This window comes from Spodoptera frugiperda, chromosome 20, assembly GCF_023101765.2.
Source record: "Spodoptera frugiperda isolate SF20-4 chromosome 20, AGI-APGP_CSIRO_Sfru_2.0, whole genome shotgun sequence".
NCBI lineage: Eukaryota > Metazoa > Arthropoda > Insecta > Lepidoptera > Noctuidae > Spodoptera > Spodoptera frugiperda.
In genome coordinates, this window is record NC_064231.1 from 11,145,911 (window position 1) to 11,162,648 (window position 16,738).

Below are 16,738 nucleotides of genomic sequence, written 5' to 3' on the forward strand. Positions count from 1 at the left end.
TGGATACAGGTTGCTTCCTAGGTTGATTACCTACATATGTTCAGCAGTGGACATCCTGTGGTTGACAATAACCAAACAACATTAATTCCAAACAGTTATGTGAGTAAGCCGATAACGTAACAATTAATTTAGTATGTCTCACGATAGTTATAATAACATTATAACATAAAAATTCCGATAAGGTAAACAAGAAATAAAACACCAAATATGATAATATAAAATGTAATTATATTATATTGACATCTATATAGTTCTACCATTTGCGACCCTTGCCCTTTTTCTTCTGTTGTTGTTTGCGCGACCAGGCGCTCTCGGCTTGTTTGTCGACGCGCGGACTCTTGGCGGTCGACGCCGCGGCCGTCGGCGTCGTCTGCTGTTTGCTCATGTCACTGGAGTTGGAAAAGAAAATGTTACATTTTAATTATTATGTTATAGAGCTTTTTGGGTGATCTTGTGTTGATAGAGGATTCCTATTAGAATAGTTTACAAGAGTGAGATATACTTTAAAGTTAAGATGTATATCTTAAACTGATAATGTCTTTCCAGATTGATTTTTTTTTGTTAACACAAGAATAAGTACCTATATATAATACTCAGTACATAGTTCAGTTATCAGTACCTTTAGTATAAGTTTGCTTTGTGTAAAGCAGTAATTGAGTATCAGCTTTAAACATCTTTTCAGACAGTTCTGGTGAAGACAGTTCTGGTCCTTGGAAAGGAAGTTTTTATGAAGACTAATAAATATTTTAGATAGTGTTTAAATGTAATGACTTACTATTGATCAGTAGCAGTAGTAGACATTCCCTGACTGCCCTTGATGACGTCACGCCTTACGCCGCGACGCTTTCGGTACGCGGTCCGCTCGTACTTCGGTAGCCATCTGTGTAGGTGGAGAAAATAAAGGAAATTATTAAAACGCATTATAGTAATGACGCATGCATGAATACTAATTTATGCATGGGTTTTAACTCATTACTAAACTTATCAATCACTCATGTATTAAGCAGATTTTAATAAATTCTGCAAATTAAGAGTAGACTGACATATTCTGTGAAAAAAAAAATGAGTTGATACTCATTTATGCAAACTTCTCCAATATAAATACTTGTAGCATTTTTTATAAACGTAAGAGTCCTTTTCAGCGAATAGTTTAGTTAAATAGTTTACCTTTCTGGGTCCGGAGGTCTGGACAGGTCCGCGTTGGGCGGGAGCTTGGTCTTGCGCTTGCGTTTCAGTTTCTTCTTTCCAAGTTCCGAACCAGGTGTTCTGTTTATAAAGAGAATGTGTTTTATTAAACACCATTTGTAATTTTATTCGTTGCTTGATGTGTATTGCAGAATTTTGCATTTGCATAAAATAAACTTAAAATATTTACCCGGGCGATTGTTCCTGTTTGCTTTGTACAGTTTTCTTCACAACCTTTGCTCCCATCATCCATTTTGATGATTCTAAAGCGTCTATGTCTATCTTGGTCTGAAATAAAAATGGTCTTGTGTTAATCTTCAGTAAATAGTTAGAGTTAGAGAGTTAGAGTGAACAGTTTTATGATAATAACTAACTTTTTAAGTCAGGCGTATACCTGAAACCCTATCTTAAGTCAGAAAAAGACTATGTTGATACTGCATTAAAATCGATTAAGTCAAAGGCGAGATAATCGCGCACAAACATACACACATACAACGCCAAATTGGGAACCTCTTTTTTTGTAGTGGGTAAATAAAGCGTACCTCGAGTTGATGTAGCGGCGGCAGTGACTGCGCGAGTTGCTTGGCCTTGTTGGGGTCGTGCTGTGCGAGTGCTTTAACAAGCCTGGCGAGGCTGCGCGTGTCAGCGGGCGCGGCGCGGGCCACGGCCTCGTGCGCCGTGGCGGCGGCGGCGGCCCGCCCCGCGCGACCGTGCGCACCCGCCGCCGCGCGCCATACCGACACCAGGGCAGACACTCGCTGGAGACAGAACACGATGCAATTTTCATTATTGTAATAACATCATTGTATGATGACTAGTATTGCTTGCAAACAATAACTACATTCTAATTGATACGCAAGCATTAGGCATAGGACTATTTTAGGCCAACTATAGTGGTGTGACTTAAATAATTTTTAATTAAAAATTATTCTAATAAGAATCGTTACTCTTATTATAATCCAATTTCACTTATGAGTATACTTAAATACATAAAGCACAAAAGTATATATTTTTTTACCTCGTCATCGTTCTTATAGTGTTCATAGACATCGGAGAACATTTGTGAGGCTTTCTCGTATTCATTGTCAGCTGATAGTAACGTACATAACACTCCCATCACACCCGGCCGGTACTTGTATTCGCTCTCTTCTAGCAACTTCACTGCGCCTTTACGATCACCCTGCGAGAAAAAATTTATATCAGATTGTCAATGTATATGTCAATTGAAATGCCAAAACCCTAGGATCGCTAGTGTAACAAAATGTCTATGTATATCTCAAAGAATTACATATTTTCTAATGGAGTCATTGGATATAGAATTTGGACAAATGACTGATGGTAAGCGATGGACACCCGCAACACCAGAGGAATCACAGGTGCGTTGTTGGCCTTTTAAAAAGGAGTAAGCTCTTTTGTAGAAGATCGTATCGTATCAGCAGTGCCGGCGTAAGGGCCACTGGCACCCCGGGCGAAAATAATGTGGCGCCCACTTGAGGGAAGCAATATCAAGTGTTAGTAGATTTTAATTTTATCGGCGCCCCCCAGTCTTTGTCGCCCTGGGCCATCGGCCCATCTCGCCCCCCTAACGCCGGCACTGCGTATCAGTTCGGAAATACCACTGCCAACAGCTCATTCCACATTTTTGCATTTTATAGTTTTCATTTTGTCGAGTTTATAAACTTATATCTTAGCAAAAAACATTATTGTACATACCTGAGACAGTAAAACCTGCGCGGCTGCCAAGGTAAGGTCCCCGCCATGTTTGAGTAGCAGAGTGACGGCTTGTTGCCTCTTGCCCTCCTTCGCGAGCGACGAGGCCTCCACTAGCGCCGCGCGACGGTCACCGCCGAACTCACGAACTAATTTCACACAGCATTGCTTGCAGAAATCGGGCTAGAATTAAAGGTAAATGGTTTTGTAGACATCGCTTTTTGGTTTTAAATATTAATTGGGAAGCTACTTGAAGTAGAAGTATAAACTAAGGTTTTTCAAAACTGACTATATTTGTCTACAAAATTCAAGTTTAAAATCGACAGCAATACATACTTTAATCGACAGTGGCGCCACTGGTAAACAGAATATAAATCAACATATTGGGCATTTTTTTTTATTAAAACGTTAGTTAAAGCATTAACTGGCGAAAGAAAACTGTCGAAGGCAAATCCTCCGCTAAGCGTCGGTCACCATTGTCAGACGTAGTGGTTAACGTGTTAATGGGTGTCTGTATAATACCTGGTTAGAATAAATGGCGAGTATGGCTTGGTTGTAGGTGATGGCGGCTCGTTGTCTCGAGTTCAGTTTGTGCTCGAGCCCGTCAGCTGTTGCCGCCTTCATACGCTTGCGGGAGTCGAAAACGTTGCCGTCTCTGAATAAATTCCACAGGACATATTATTTAATGAAAAGGGTAGCCAAAATTATCAAAAATATTTAATAGATTTTCAACTTAATTGCTATAGTAATAAGATTGAAAAAGAATTGTTAGACTACTTAACTTAATGTAAAGTTGAAGCTTTTTCTTTGAGTTTTAAAACATTGTGTAAATTTTGGTCATTACTCTTTTTTGATGTAAACTCAAAGAAATCAATAAACATGGTAAATATCTCATTGCAAGTTCTAATGATTTTGCCATTACTTCTTATTATATTGAGAATACTAGTATATAAATGAAAAAAAAAAAACTATTTTGGTGAAAAACAACTTATGAACTGCTTATACATATACCTGTTAATAACAACAATGTTGTTGCTGGCAATAGCGACTAGTGCCTGGTCGCTCGGCTTGTCCTTCAACACGTTCTGGTAGATGGTCATAGCTTCCTTCTCCTTACCCATCTGTTGCAGGCAGTAGGCTTGTTGTACCCTGTAAATATGTATATTTTTAATAATATTAATTCATTAATTCATAATACTATTACGACTAGACAAGATTCAGGTTAATTAGTGTTAAAATTCTCGCTTAAAATTCTTTTACCAACGCCTTTGGAGATTTTATATGCAAAACATTTCCTTAGAATTTTATAAATTTTATCCGAGTCGCAAACTTTCGTTGAAGGCTGGTAATACACTTGTAACTCCTTTGTTGCTGCGGGACTCCACGGGCAGCAAACTCAGATTGCGAACCATTTGCTTGTTTGACTAAGAAAAAGATTTTCAATTGAAGAATTACCTGATGATAGCAGCTTCTTCCTTAGCCTCCTCCTCAGTGCCTCCGTCCTCCAGCACACTTTCGGAGCAGGAGTGCTCTGCCCGCTTGAGTACGGGGAGCGCCTCGTTGTACTTGCCGCGCATGGCCAGCGTGCTACCCGCGTTGTACGATAACTCGTACGTATTCTCCTCAAATTGGGGCAGGTCTGCTGACTGGAAGAATTAGAGAACATTTGGTTGATTGGTTTGGTTTTTTGTCTATTCAAATCTGATGAAAATAATGAGGTTGCGTAACACTCGCCATGACTATGAGTCCATAGTGTGGTCTGAAACTAGTCAAGTTATCGTCGAGTGTACCCTTAATATGTTAGATACTGACATTCTTATTCCTGCCCTTCAAACCAGAGCCCCAGTAAGCTAGCTAGGTAGTCCGCAGCTCTAGATATTGACATTTTGTTTAAGTTAGTTCTCAGACATCTAAGACTTTGAAAAATTACAAATGACACAGGTCAATAAAATTATATTAAAATCTTTTCTCTAGATGAGTAAAGCCTATAAATACAATAAAACTAGAGCAGAACTTACTGGGTTGAGTGCAGCCAAGTTAGCTACAACTGCGGACATGTTAGCTTTCCTCTCATCTTCATACTCATCGGTGGTGTTCTTCACAATGTCCCGGTACAAGTTGTAGCAGTCCTGGTACTGCTCCAGACGGTACAAGATTTGAGCCCTGGAAGATGAATTATCAGGGTATTAAAAATAGGTGAAAAAAAAAACTTTTGTAATAATGGAGGTTTAGAATTTTTTTTTAAATTTTGTAAGTGAAACAAGATGAATTTGGTAATATTAGGATTACTATAACAATTGTATAACACTTATTTGTAAAAAAGAAGGACAAAACTTACTATCACGTTTTTCATTCCATAAAATATACAAAACTAATATTTACCTCAGCTCCTTCAAAGCAGGAGTCAGCTCAGGAGCATTATCAACAGTTTGCAAGGCATCCTTGGGGCAATTGAGACGGTACTGAGCATACGCCTTCTCAAAGTGCAGGTCTGCAGCCAGTGCAGCATTTTTAGGGTTGCAGAGAACAGCTAGGGCTTCTTTGAAGTTGTGCAGTTGTATGAGGCACACAATCTTGCAGTGGAACGCCTTCTGCTCATTTGGAGCAATTTGAAGGACTGAAATACAAAATGAAAATGGTTTTAAGTAAGATTTAAATACTTTAAACTTGTTTTTTGTAGTTGTAATGTGTTGCTTTGCACTTTAATATATACTGTATAACTTCTGTTGAGAAACTAAATTATTGTGAGGGTATGCATAAATATTTTTTATGGAAAAACATTACAAACAGCAGTTTAATAACTTTTAATAGTCAGAAATACAATAGTATTAACACAATATGGTAATAAAGCATATGGATTGGTAGTCCTCATTTAGCAATCATTATTGAACCAACCAGTCAAACAAGTTACATGCTACAGAATTAAGACCTTTTTATTGTAAAATCTCGTTCATATAATAAAAAAGAATAAGAAAAGACGACAGTGGAGATATTATCTAGACATTGATTATCACCTGATGAATTTTAATGAGCTCTGAATGACGATAGGATACAATAAACATAATGACGATTTTTAAAGATTCCAATAAGACTTTTGAACAAAATATAAAATTAGAATAAAAATTAGGGTTATTAGTTAGTAGATTTATGTAAATGTATAGCAATAGTTACACTAAATTGAGAGATAACTGAAGAGATATCGTTAGAAAGTGTGGTCATCTTAATTCATCATTTATGACTGAATCGTTAGCTCATTTTCCACAAATTTTGCATGAATGTATTCCTTACCTTTGCCTGTTGCTTTTAACGCTCTATCATAGTCACCACTTTGGCAGAATTTATTTAATTCAATATAAGCCTGAACAAGGTTATTTTCCTTGTTGGCTGACATTTTTTTGACAACTTGGCATAACAAACGTCAAATCGTCACCCTAGTTCGCTACGTTTCGTTGTTCGTGACAAAAATCAAGTTGGGAAACTGGCCTTTTGAGTTTATCTTAGTAAATAAGTAGTGAAAAAATTATGTCTTAATTCGTCGTTTCAATATCGTGTGTGTACCAGTACTACTATCCGGCTTAATATTGAAACAATAATAAATTATCAGGATATCATACTGGTATAGTAACTTGATTTAACGATATATTAATTAGTGTTAGTCAGGAAATAGTAAATCATCAATAAGTATTGATCAAATTCATGATTGTTTCATTGAAATAAATTCTGCCTGAGTTTGAAAATCAAGATTTAAAAGTACCTACAAAGTATTTTAAAACGAACATACATATGAAAGTCTAACAAACAAAGCGATGACAAAGTAAATTCGGCCGAGAGTTTTATTCAAAAGTATAAAAAGAATGTAAAAGAAGCATTGTGCAAGTTGGGGCGCTTACGTCGCGGCGTCGGCGTCGTGTGTCGAACTCATCAAAGTTAGACTTGCGGAAGTTCCAAGACCAGCCAGTTTGTTGCTAGTTTTTGAACGTCGAAAAATTGAAAATTGTTGCTGCGAGTTCTGAAAATGTAGGACGTGGTTGATTCGAGGATATGATCGTACGAAAATGCCTTTATATTATTGCACATCTTGCACTATCATTTGATATATTTAATAATTATCATTGTACGGATGGAACAGTGTGATTTCTAGGCAATAAGAGTCTGACCCTCCTCCACTTTACTTAGGGAGTTATTTAATGTTATTCAATCCTCACTTAAAAGCGGACTTCTACACGAGTACACAGGGAAGTGTGTATGTACCTGGCCTACCTAGGTATTGCTTACCTACATTAGGTATATTTTATAACACTGATGCACAGAAACCTTGGTAGGTATATAACTGTTCTGTAATATGTATTAAATAAAGTTCAACTTACAATCAAGCATGCAAAGTAAAGACGAGGAAATTAATTCCTAAAAACGTCAGTCTAAAATTAACATATTTCCGTATCTATTTTGAGCACCTCATCCAACAATCCTCAAATTAGGAAGCGGGTCAAATCCAAACACAACCAAAAATATCACCCTGTTACAGTGTTAGCGAATCCTAATTAATCACCCGAAACAAAAACAGTAAGAAAACTTCAACATAATAATGGCGTCAATGTCGCAGTCTCGCAGTCCGAGGATGTTGCAAGACAAACAACGTTAAAGTAACATCTATTGTCGCGGCGTCCGACGACCAACTCGACTTTTAATCGCATTACTAGAAGTTGCCGCGAACTTCAGCGCGAAGTTTCGTATTGCGACCCAGACAAAGTCGGCGCGATTGTGGTTTCTAAAGTAATTTCTATTAGGTGGAAGCTAGTAATGTTTAATCTAGCTGTCTTTAGCGGTTAATGGTTGCGTGTTGGTGTTTTATTAAATCCGCTATTTCTAATAAGTATACCCTCTAGTAGTTTTTACATTGTTCCCAGTTTGTAATGAAAGATATTACTTTAGTAGCTTTGTAAGTATTTGAGAAACTATTGTTAAACACTTCCTTAGCAGTAAAGCATGGAAATCCATTCGATATTCGATGAATAAGTATGTATAATGTAAGGTATCTTAAACACGCAACATTCATAAATCGTGTGAAGTGCGTCGCCTGAAGTATAAAACAGAAAGTACATAATTCACAACTGATATCTACCAACTTTGCTCGTACCGTCTTATTTTATGGTCGTACCCTTCAAAAATCCATAACCGTTCACCTTCCACGTGGAGGTTGGAGCATCACTTACAAAATTACTCCACGCATACTCTTGTTGAATTAAATCGTTCCGAAGGTGGGAGGGCGCAGTATTTTATCGAAGCCCGCCTGATAAATTGCGCGAAATTCAATTTAAACGGGTAATGTTTGTGTCCGTATTACTACGTCACTCGACGCTGGCCTATAAACTCTGCCGGTCCACTGAACAATTGAAATATTGTGCCTTCAGATACCTTGGTCCATAAAAATATTCGAGTAACTACGTGGGTCGTGTTGCTGCCTCGTAAAATCTGTTAGAGTGCTGGACCGATGGCCAATGTGGAATGATTTGTACATGAGCCGATAGATTTACCTAAGTAGGTAGGTACCTACATGCTAGAAGGTGTAACCTAACCTGTATTATTAATTAGGTTCTTTGAAAAACACAGGAATCTACTAGAAACCTTTTCTTAAATGTCTAATCGATTCAAAAGAAGACTTGGTTTATTCTCTTTAGGAGCAATTTTGTAAAGCACTTACTTTACTTAATTGACATTCTTATTGCCAATTGATTGTCAATTTTATTCCACGTTTCAATAATAGGGGTTAATGTAATGATTGTAATAAAACACTGTAAAGACTCAATTACTGTGTTCGGTTCAAAGATCTTTGTTCTTGGTATGCAATGCTTGCTTAGACTGCCTATTTTTGTTCCTATGTACAGGGCCGAACTAGGGCGACAACGGGCCCATCTTTTATTAAGATGTATGAGTTAAATTCATATCAAAAGTCGATAATCAAATTTAGATTCAATTCAGACGATTGATTTTCCTGACAATATTAAACTATTTGTCTAAGCTTTGGCTACTTAAATTACTCTTCATTTAGTATAGGAGTGTCCCCTGGATAATCTAATGGATTAATGTACAAAGTTTGGAGGTCTAGTTCGGTTTAAATTTCTTCATGACGCGCTATTAACGTTTATTTATGTTCTCATAAAAATTGTAACCCAGGGAGCGATGTACAACAACTGTCATCCAACTTTATATGTAATTTGTCAATATAAATCCTCCTTGTACCGGACTAATTTTCGTGCAATACGCAAAGGGATAACAGATTAGAAAATTCCGTTAGTCTAAAAAAGGTTGACCCATTTGTTACCACGCGGGACACTTTTTTTCCTGACAAATTGCCTGAAAGTAATTTTAAGCCCAAGACCAGTTATTTATGTACATTACTTTAGCTTTATGTTCGTTCAGCAGCGTGTAGATATTCATTTGTGTTCTCTAACAGATCGTTTGTTTTATATCTACAAAATGGATTTAGCAAAATGGGTTTGTAAATTTTAAAGGAGGCAGTTATATTACGCTCTTCTTGGCTTACCTAAATACTTTGGTAGGTAATGCAGCTAGCACCAGCTATAACACTCGCCTACGAGTATTAAATTTAATATGTGTAAAGAAAAATTTTAAGTAGTGTTTCTTCTCTTCTGTGAAGAGCGGATGTTATACTTATTATATACCTATATCGAAGTACCTACTACAATTACCACTATTCAATAGAATAATTTTTAAATAACCTTCAATGAAAAGCATAAAATGAGAATGGCATATTTATTGTGATTATCTAACAATTTGTTTTCCGTTAGCTCCAAAACTGTTCTTACCATTTCTTTACTCCATGGTTCTTACTATAGGTACTAATTCCTGTTCCAAATAAACGCTTACATTCAAATTCCCATCGCGGAGTATTTTGCACCGAATTCAAGTATTTAATTTCATCTGCGACGTTTCTCGTCTCATTACAGTGAATGAAACGAGATCGGATGCATGTGGATGATGATTTGACGCAAATTGGACAGGTGTCAGGAATGCCTGCCGTGGAGACGAGCCTGCGATCCTTAGATTCTACTCATCGTTAGTAGTATACTAGACTTAACGAGTTTGGTTCTCGAGGTTTGGTTCTCCGTGTTCAGGGGTGTCTAATAAAAAAAATATGGCCATACTTTTTTATATTGGGTAACAAAAAAATTGCTTTAAGATCCGCATATGAACTGGCCATAGCTGTTTTAAATCCACTGTTGCTAAATATCCTGTAACTAATCTCGTCTCGTGAATGTCAGGAGGAGTAAGCGTATAAAATATGTCGTACTATGTTTATACAAGAAATATCAACATCAGAATATGTAACAGACCCACGGAGGGTATGTACCCAATAATATTTGACCCACCTGAAAATTCTACATTATAAATCACTTTCGTTATTTAAGTAAAATGAAACATTAATATTTTGACCCAGAAACATGATTGTGAACTTTAAATTAAGTTTAGTTTTACAAAACACCACACGTTTACACCTGAACAGGTCAATTTCCAAACTTTCTTCAGTGACGTTTTAACTGGTTCGGGTTTTACCTGCATTTGAACTTTGTATCGAGAAACAAACCAATTTGAAATTGAGTTGCAGTATAGTGCATTAGTTTTGTTCATAAAGTTCCACTGTGTAAGGCACACGTATAAGCTAAGTTTGTATGCATTAGGGAGGAATGGTATTGAACTGTAAATGTTTGACTCGTAGAAAAAAGTTGATGGTATTGTATTACTAAAGGTTATTATTCGAGGACTAAAAATTCGGAATTTTGTTTAAATGGTAGCTTTTATTATTGGAAATTTTTAAATAGCATTTTTTTCCTAAATACATATACAAATTTTTGCAAACCCTATCCCGATTGGGATGTCAGTAAACCACCTCTAGACTCGAGTCGACAACGATCGCTCGCTATTGCCTAATAAAGGCCCGGTCGTATGAGATTTCAATTTGGCGGCTCAACTGGGCTTCATTTTGCGAAGCACGACACGTTTCGAATATTATTAATGGGGTAAAAGAGAAAGTTCGAATAAGGGACGTAAGATAAATTAGGTGTTAACAGAAATATACCTCGTGCAATATTTTAAATAGTTTGATAAATGATGAGTCTGTCCCGTCCATTTTAATCTGGTATTCTCGATTTATAGGTACCATCTTACTAACAACCGCATTCTTTTTCCAAAATTGAAGGTTGGTTTTTGAGCCTTAATTGGTTATTTAACTAATTTATTCTATTTAACATCTCGTATGAGGTTTTTAGAGCTTTAACCATAGTCGTTACCCTTGTTATCAGTAGAATGTTGTGCAACAACAACAGTAGTGTGGTTGTAATTCTTCCACGCTTTTAAAAAGTCTTAGGGTGCTTTTCCACCCGATATATGCTATGTAGCTATGCTACGAAAATGTAGTAGCTAAGCTGTGAAACTATATTAGCGTTTCCACTGATATTAAGCTATTTAGGTGTGCGCAGGCTTCTTCGCAATAAAGTTCATATGGATAGCTTTATCAATAGCACACATCCTTAGAACGATGTTTTTTCATAGCTTAGATGAGTCTGTTTCCACGAGCTATGCTATGTGTACCAATGAATATAATTGGTGGAAGCCAAACGCATCCACAGCAACGTAGCATAGCACATCTCTGGTGGAAAAGAACCCTTTAAGTGGTGGTACTTCAGGGAGAGTTTGTCGTCACTGTAAAATGTAGGGTTCTTGCCTTGGAGTATATAACTCCACTACTTCAGTGAGTTAACGTCTCAAGTAAATTATGTTCAGTTCTTTGACTCCTATGCTATAAGGACGTACGATATGTTGTGGACGAACCTTGTTATATAGCTAGACATTATTGTCCTCGAATATTCACGTCTGAATTTGACTGTTAGACAAGAGAAAATAAACTTTATGTAGTAAAAATAGAATATTTTATCTAATAACAAAAAAGGGTTCCCAAAAATGCATACCATTTAAATGTCTTGGTTGAAGCATCAATATGTAAACTTGATAAATAAATCTTATTGTCGACTCTAAAACGAACTGCTCACAGGCCAAATCCAAGATAAAGTATTGCTAGCTTTTTGATTTAGATAGGCTATTTCAATTTCGTCCACATTGACTTTTTAACCCTCTATAAATCCTCACATATTACTTGATTTCCATTTTGATTTGTTTATCATTCGCATAATATATTCTCATTTCTTTCAACTAGTATATGAGCAGAAATTGTTGCTAGATCTTTTAAAGTTCTTTTACTATCCATCGAAGATAGCAAATATTCAAGTCATAATTAAAAATCATATGTATGAATAAATTCAAGGCACAAACCATTATTGAATGAAGCAAGCCTGAAGACAGCCGTATTGTCTCGTGTAGTCATGTTCACACAAATCCGTCGTAGTGAAGTAGGTAATACATCAAAACACGACGCGTCAGCCCGCGGATTCTAATCAGCAAGAGATAATGAATCCCTACCCGTGCAGTGTGAGGTATGATGTCATTTACAACTACGTACAATCTGTATATGCCTGATTATTATGTTTTAGAACGTGTTGATGGGAATTAGGAAGTTTGCTTTCTAATTTTAATTAAAACTAAGAATACTTACCTACTTGCAGTGTTGTGATGTTGAAAGGGGCCCAAATAAATTATTATTATTATTTAACCACTCTGACGTCCATGGATACTATAGTATCCAAAGTGACGAGTTCTGTTTAACTCCCTCTAGTTTAAAATACGGTCTTGTTTGGTGAGTTTTGACTGATTATCTATACAGCTGAATAAATTGTTCGACGAAAAAATAAGACATGGCGTTGTAATATGCTTTGACAAACAAAATATAAATTTTTAAAGTTAGTTGACTCGTTTTTGAAGTGTTTTTGTGAGTTCCAACAATTATGTCGTAAATACTACAGTTTTGTTTAATTTATCTTGCAATACATCAAAATAAACTAGAAGATTTGTGCTTTACGATGATGTACAAATATCACAGTTTTAGCTGATAAATCTAGTCTAATTTAACTTCAAACGATTGTTGTTTCGAAAAAAATGGCCGGTCTGGTGTTGGCCACTTTTAGTTTTGTTTATACATATTTTACATACTTTGCATTACAATAGTATATAAAATATCGAAATAATTTCGTAATAAGCAAAATAATACATTTTTCAAAGAGAAATATACTAAATTCATTGAAGATTCCATAATTGTCAATGTGTTCCTCAGGTTTTTTGATGTGTAAAATTACGAGTAGTGTTTTCTTTCGATTTAATTACAATACTTAGAGTTAACCGAATATAATCATATATACATCAAAAGAAAGGGTAATGAGTCTAGTTTGTTGTAAAAATATTTGATTGATAAAATATGCAATAGTTGTGCCGTATATTCTAAAAAGGTAGAAATAATTCTGTTTTTTTTGTGTTTCATGTTTAACCCGTTTTATTGTATTTTAAAGATTAACTAAAGATTTTAAAATATCGTTAAGATTGATCAGTATTCTTCAATCTTTTTTTGGTATTCTTTTCTTTATTCTAGGCATTACGGTTCAGTAGCTATATAGGTTTTTTGTTACGACGAACTTGCGAGTCGCGCGCGGTTCGGATACATGCGCGGCTGGACGTTAGAGTGGTTAAATAAAACGTTGCCCTATGCTCTAGGATTTTCTCCTATGTCATGGGCGCGTTTACAAACATACACATGACACTCAGACCCGAAACCACAATTTGTAGATAACACAAAGAGTTGCTTTGTGCGGGAATCGAACCCGCTGCACGTTACGTGGCAGTCGGTGGCCCAGCCACCGCGCCAACCTTGCAGTCAAAACTGCAGTGTAGTTATACTTTATTAAAAGACAATTCAAGATTTAAAAAATCATGATGGATGAGAACTCTTCGAAGAGTTAGTGCGAAACCACCAAAACGTTCCAATAGTGCACATTAAAGCACAAAATCCTCATTGGAATTGAGCCTAACAGTTCAATTATAGAGATCGGCTCAGGCTGGATTCTTGATCGCCTACATCTAGATTTGATTCGTTCTAACTAGACATCACAATCCGTTTACCGCATCCGACTATTGAAAAGTTTTCTACAATGTCGTCACATTTTTCATTATTATAGGAAAATTAAAAAATAAATTTAGATGGGATTGGAAATATGCGGGAAAATAAAACAGAAGTGGATATTTAAAATTAATTATTTCAATTTGGAGTTTAGAACTTTATGTTCCTACTGTGGGTATGCAATTTATTTTTGTCTGTTACAAATGATACCCTGACATAATTCTCTAGTGTATCTCTTTACCAAACCAATTTATGGAAACACTCAGCCGAAATAAAAGTAACACCACGAACTTTTTTAAATCGAATGCAATTTTTCTACGTCTACTGTGGAGGCGGCCCAGTGGGTTAATTTGGCCGATATCGGTGGTGCGCGGTGCACGGCGTTCAGTGGGCGATCGCACGGAAAATTGGTCTCCTTCGCCATTTGATTATGTACCAAGATCCCTTGCGAGAATTCAGACGATTCCCCGTGAAAAATAAATTGGACAATATGAGAGTCAGGTGGGGAATTTCAGAAAGCTGTTTTTCGAATCAAAATGTTTTTACAAAATAACTTGTTACTTATTATAAAGGAGATCATTTAATTTATTTTTTATTAAGTCTTTGACTGCCAATAGAAAACTATTGAAGGCAAATCCTCCGCTAACGTCGGTCACCGGTGACCACCACGGCGTTCAATGTGACACACCTTATCATAATTAATGAACTTGAAAGTTCAAACTGCACCCAAAAAGGAATAACGAAACATTTACACAAATTAAAAGTACATGTACAATTGTACATACATCACAGAATCCATTACAAAACACACAAAGTTAATAAACAGTTGAAAATCCCATTAATTCATCAACTGCCTGATAGTGACGATACTGGATGTATTTTTAAACTGAGTTTTAATTAAATGAAACGTCGAACCTTTCCGCGTTGTGAGATCGCGTTCAATCAATTACAGAGCATACCATTAGTTTGCTCACACGCTATAACTAGGTCCTGTGGGATCCGATGGATCTTGGCAATCAAGACTTTAAGTGTTTGTAGCTACAGCTCATGTTTTGTTGTAACGAACTAGACTGGAAATACGTTAGTAAAAGGCGAGTTCTTCTGGTTTTTCTTATTAAAAAGTATTTGTTTCGTTCATTGTTTATTGTACACATGTGAGTATTATACCTACTCAATAGTATTTAATGTGATGTTATATGTCATTTGATTTTAAAATAAAAAATAGGTCATTTTTTATAAAGTTACAAAAGGCACCCAATTGCATCCCTAATTCGGCCCTGTTTAAAATGTGTTCGGTATTCAGTATTATATTTGATAAAATAAATAAAAACACTTTTCAGGTACAAAATAGTCACCGCTAAAGGTTTTCCTCTTAAAAAATAAAAACTGTTTAAGCTTCGAATTTATTTTCAATCGAGAAAATACACTTGCGTTTTTTTTCTTTCCTTCCTCATTATAAATAGTCAGTTATTAACTTCAGATGGACTTTCCTTTTTTTATTGTTCCTTCTGAAACTGCAATTCTGTATAGGCCTAGTAAATAGGTTGCTTACAGGCAGTCGTGCCCCATCATATCGCATCACCGCTTACCACCAGGCGAGATGGTGACCAAAATATCTAACACAAAAAAATGTATTGCTATAAAATAGTTGTATTATTTTTAGTCTGTATCTAGAACAAAGCCCTAGGTAACAGTTTAACAGACAGGTAACACGGTAAACAATGACTTTGGGAACTGTGAACAGTCGGGTAAGTTTCCCAATTAGTGGCCTCGTGATTATGACGAGCGCGACCAACTCTAGCTGTGCCACGTGATAAATTGTTTTCACTACAATTGTACCAGTAAACGAATTTTAACTACGTAACTTGGTCATATTTTGGTGTGTTTAGATTTGAAAGAGAAAATTTGAAGTTACAAGGCAAAGATATCTACCTATATTTTATTTTATTAGCGTAGACTTTTTTTTGGGATAGAACAAGCCGGTAAACGAGCTGACGGATCGTCTGATGGTAAGCAATCGCTGCCGCCCATGGACACTTAAAACACCAGAGGCGTTACAAGTGTTTTGCCGGCCTGTTGGGGGTTAGGAATTTAAGGGTTGTTGAATCGGGGATTAGAACAATTGGGAAGGGGGGAAATGGGCCTCCAGTAACATCACTCACACAACGAAACAAAACGCAACCGTTGTTTCACGTCGGAATTTGTACTTAGTAGAGACTTTGTCCTAGATATCTTTTTGACGAGCAGACTTATTACGTTAGTTCTCCATGTTTGAGAATTCTGGCGATATTTGGCCGTAAAAGAAGGAAGCTAGCAGATAAAATATGATCATTTCCTACCCATTAGCATAATTTCAACATAGAAACTTAGTAACACAAAAGTTTCCTTTCCTAGTTTATGTAACCTAACTAGGTCTTTGCAGGTTGTTTACATATAAAATCTTATTCAAGCTGAGTAAGATGTCGTGTGGAGTAGCAAGCACCGGGCTTACCTAATAAAGGACTGCGTCTCCGTTCCGGTATGACGTTTCCGGATCACATTATAACGTCGAGATTCCGGCTCGCTTGCAAACAAACTCTCATCTCCTGTTTGTAACAAGCGACCCTTACTATGTATTCTCGAATTTGGGTTACAATCGTGTATCGCGTACGTTTATGTAATAGGGTTCGTGATAACAGAAGTAAAGGATTTTGTTTGAAATTAAGCGGGTTAAATAGTTTTGAATGTTATTATTGGTAGTGGTTGTGCTGATCATTAAAATAT

General features: G+C 36.3%; 1 protein-coding gene across 1 annotated transcript; it reads right to left on the reverse strand.

Annotated features, from left to right (window-relative positions):
- Nucleotides 1-206: 206 nt before the first annotated feature.
- On the reverse strand, nucleotides 207-6,332 carry LOC118262008 (signal recognition particle subunit SRP72). Its single transcript, XM_050701159.1, has 13 exons — nucleotides 6,184-6,332; nucleotides 5,278-5,512; nucleotides 4,914-5,058; nucleotides 4,351-4,541; nucleotides 3,907-4,044; nucleotides 3,418-3,550; nucleotides 2,899-3,078; nucleotides 2,204-2,365; nucleotides 1,728-1,943; nucleotides 1,376-1,473; nucleotides 1,168-1,266; nucleotides 776-880; nucleotides 207-389 (listed from the first exon to the last, which is right to left on the reverse strand). Exons 1-13 carry the CDS (start codon nucleotides 6,284-6,286, stop codon nucleotides 254-256), a joined length of 1,941 nt encoding a protein of 646 aa, XP_050557116.1. The 5' UTR covers nucleotides 6,287-6,332; the 3' UTR covers nucleotides 207-253.
- Between the last annotated feature and the right edge of the window lie 10,406 nt (nucleotides 6,333-16,738).

Coding starts and splice junctions, on each gene's coding strand:
- LOC118262008 (XM_050701159.1), bottom strand. CDS start 6,286: ATGTCAGCCAACAAGGAAAATAACCTTGTTCAGGCTTATATTGAATTA. Junction 5,059..5,277: donor CCTGCTTTGAAGGAGCTGAG/GTAAATATTAGT, acceptor TTCATCTTCCAG/GGCTCAAATCTTGTACCGTC. Junction 3,079..3,417: donor TCGCCATTTATTCTAACCAG/GTATTATACAGA, acceptor CTTTAATTCTAG/CCCGATTTCTGCAAGCAATG.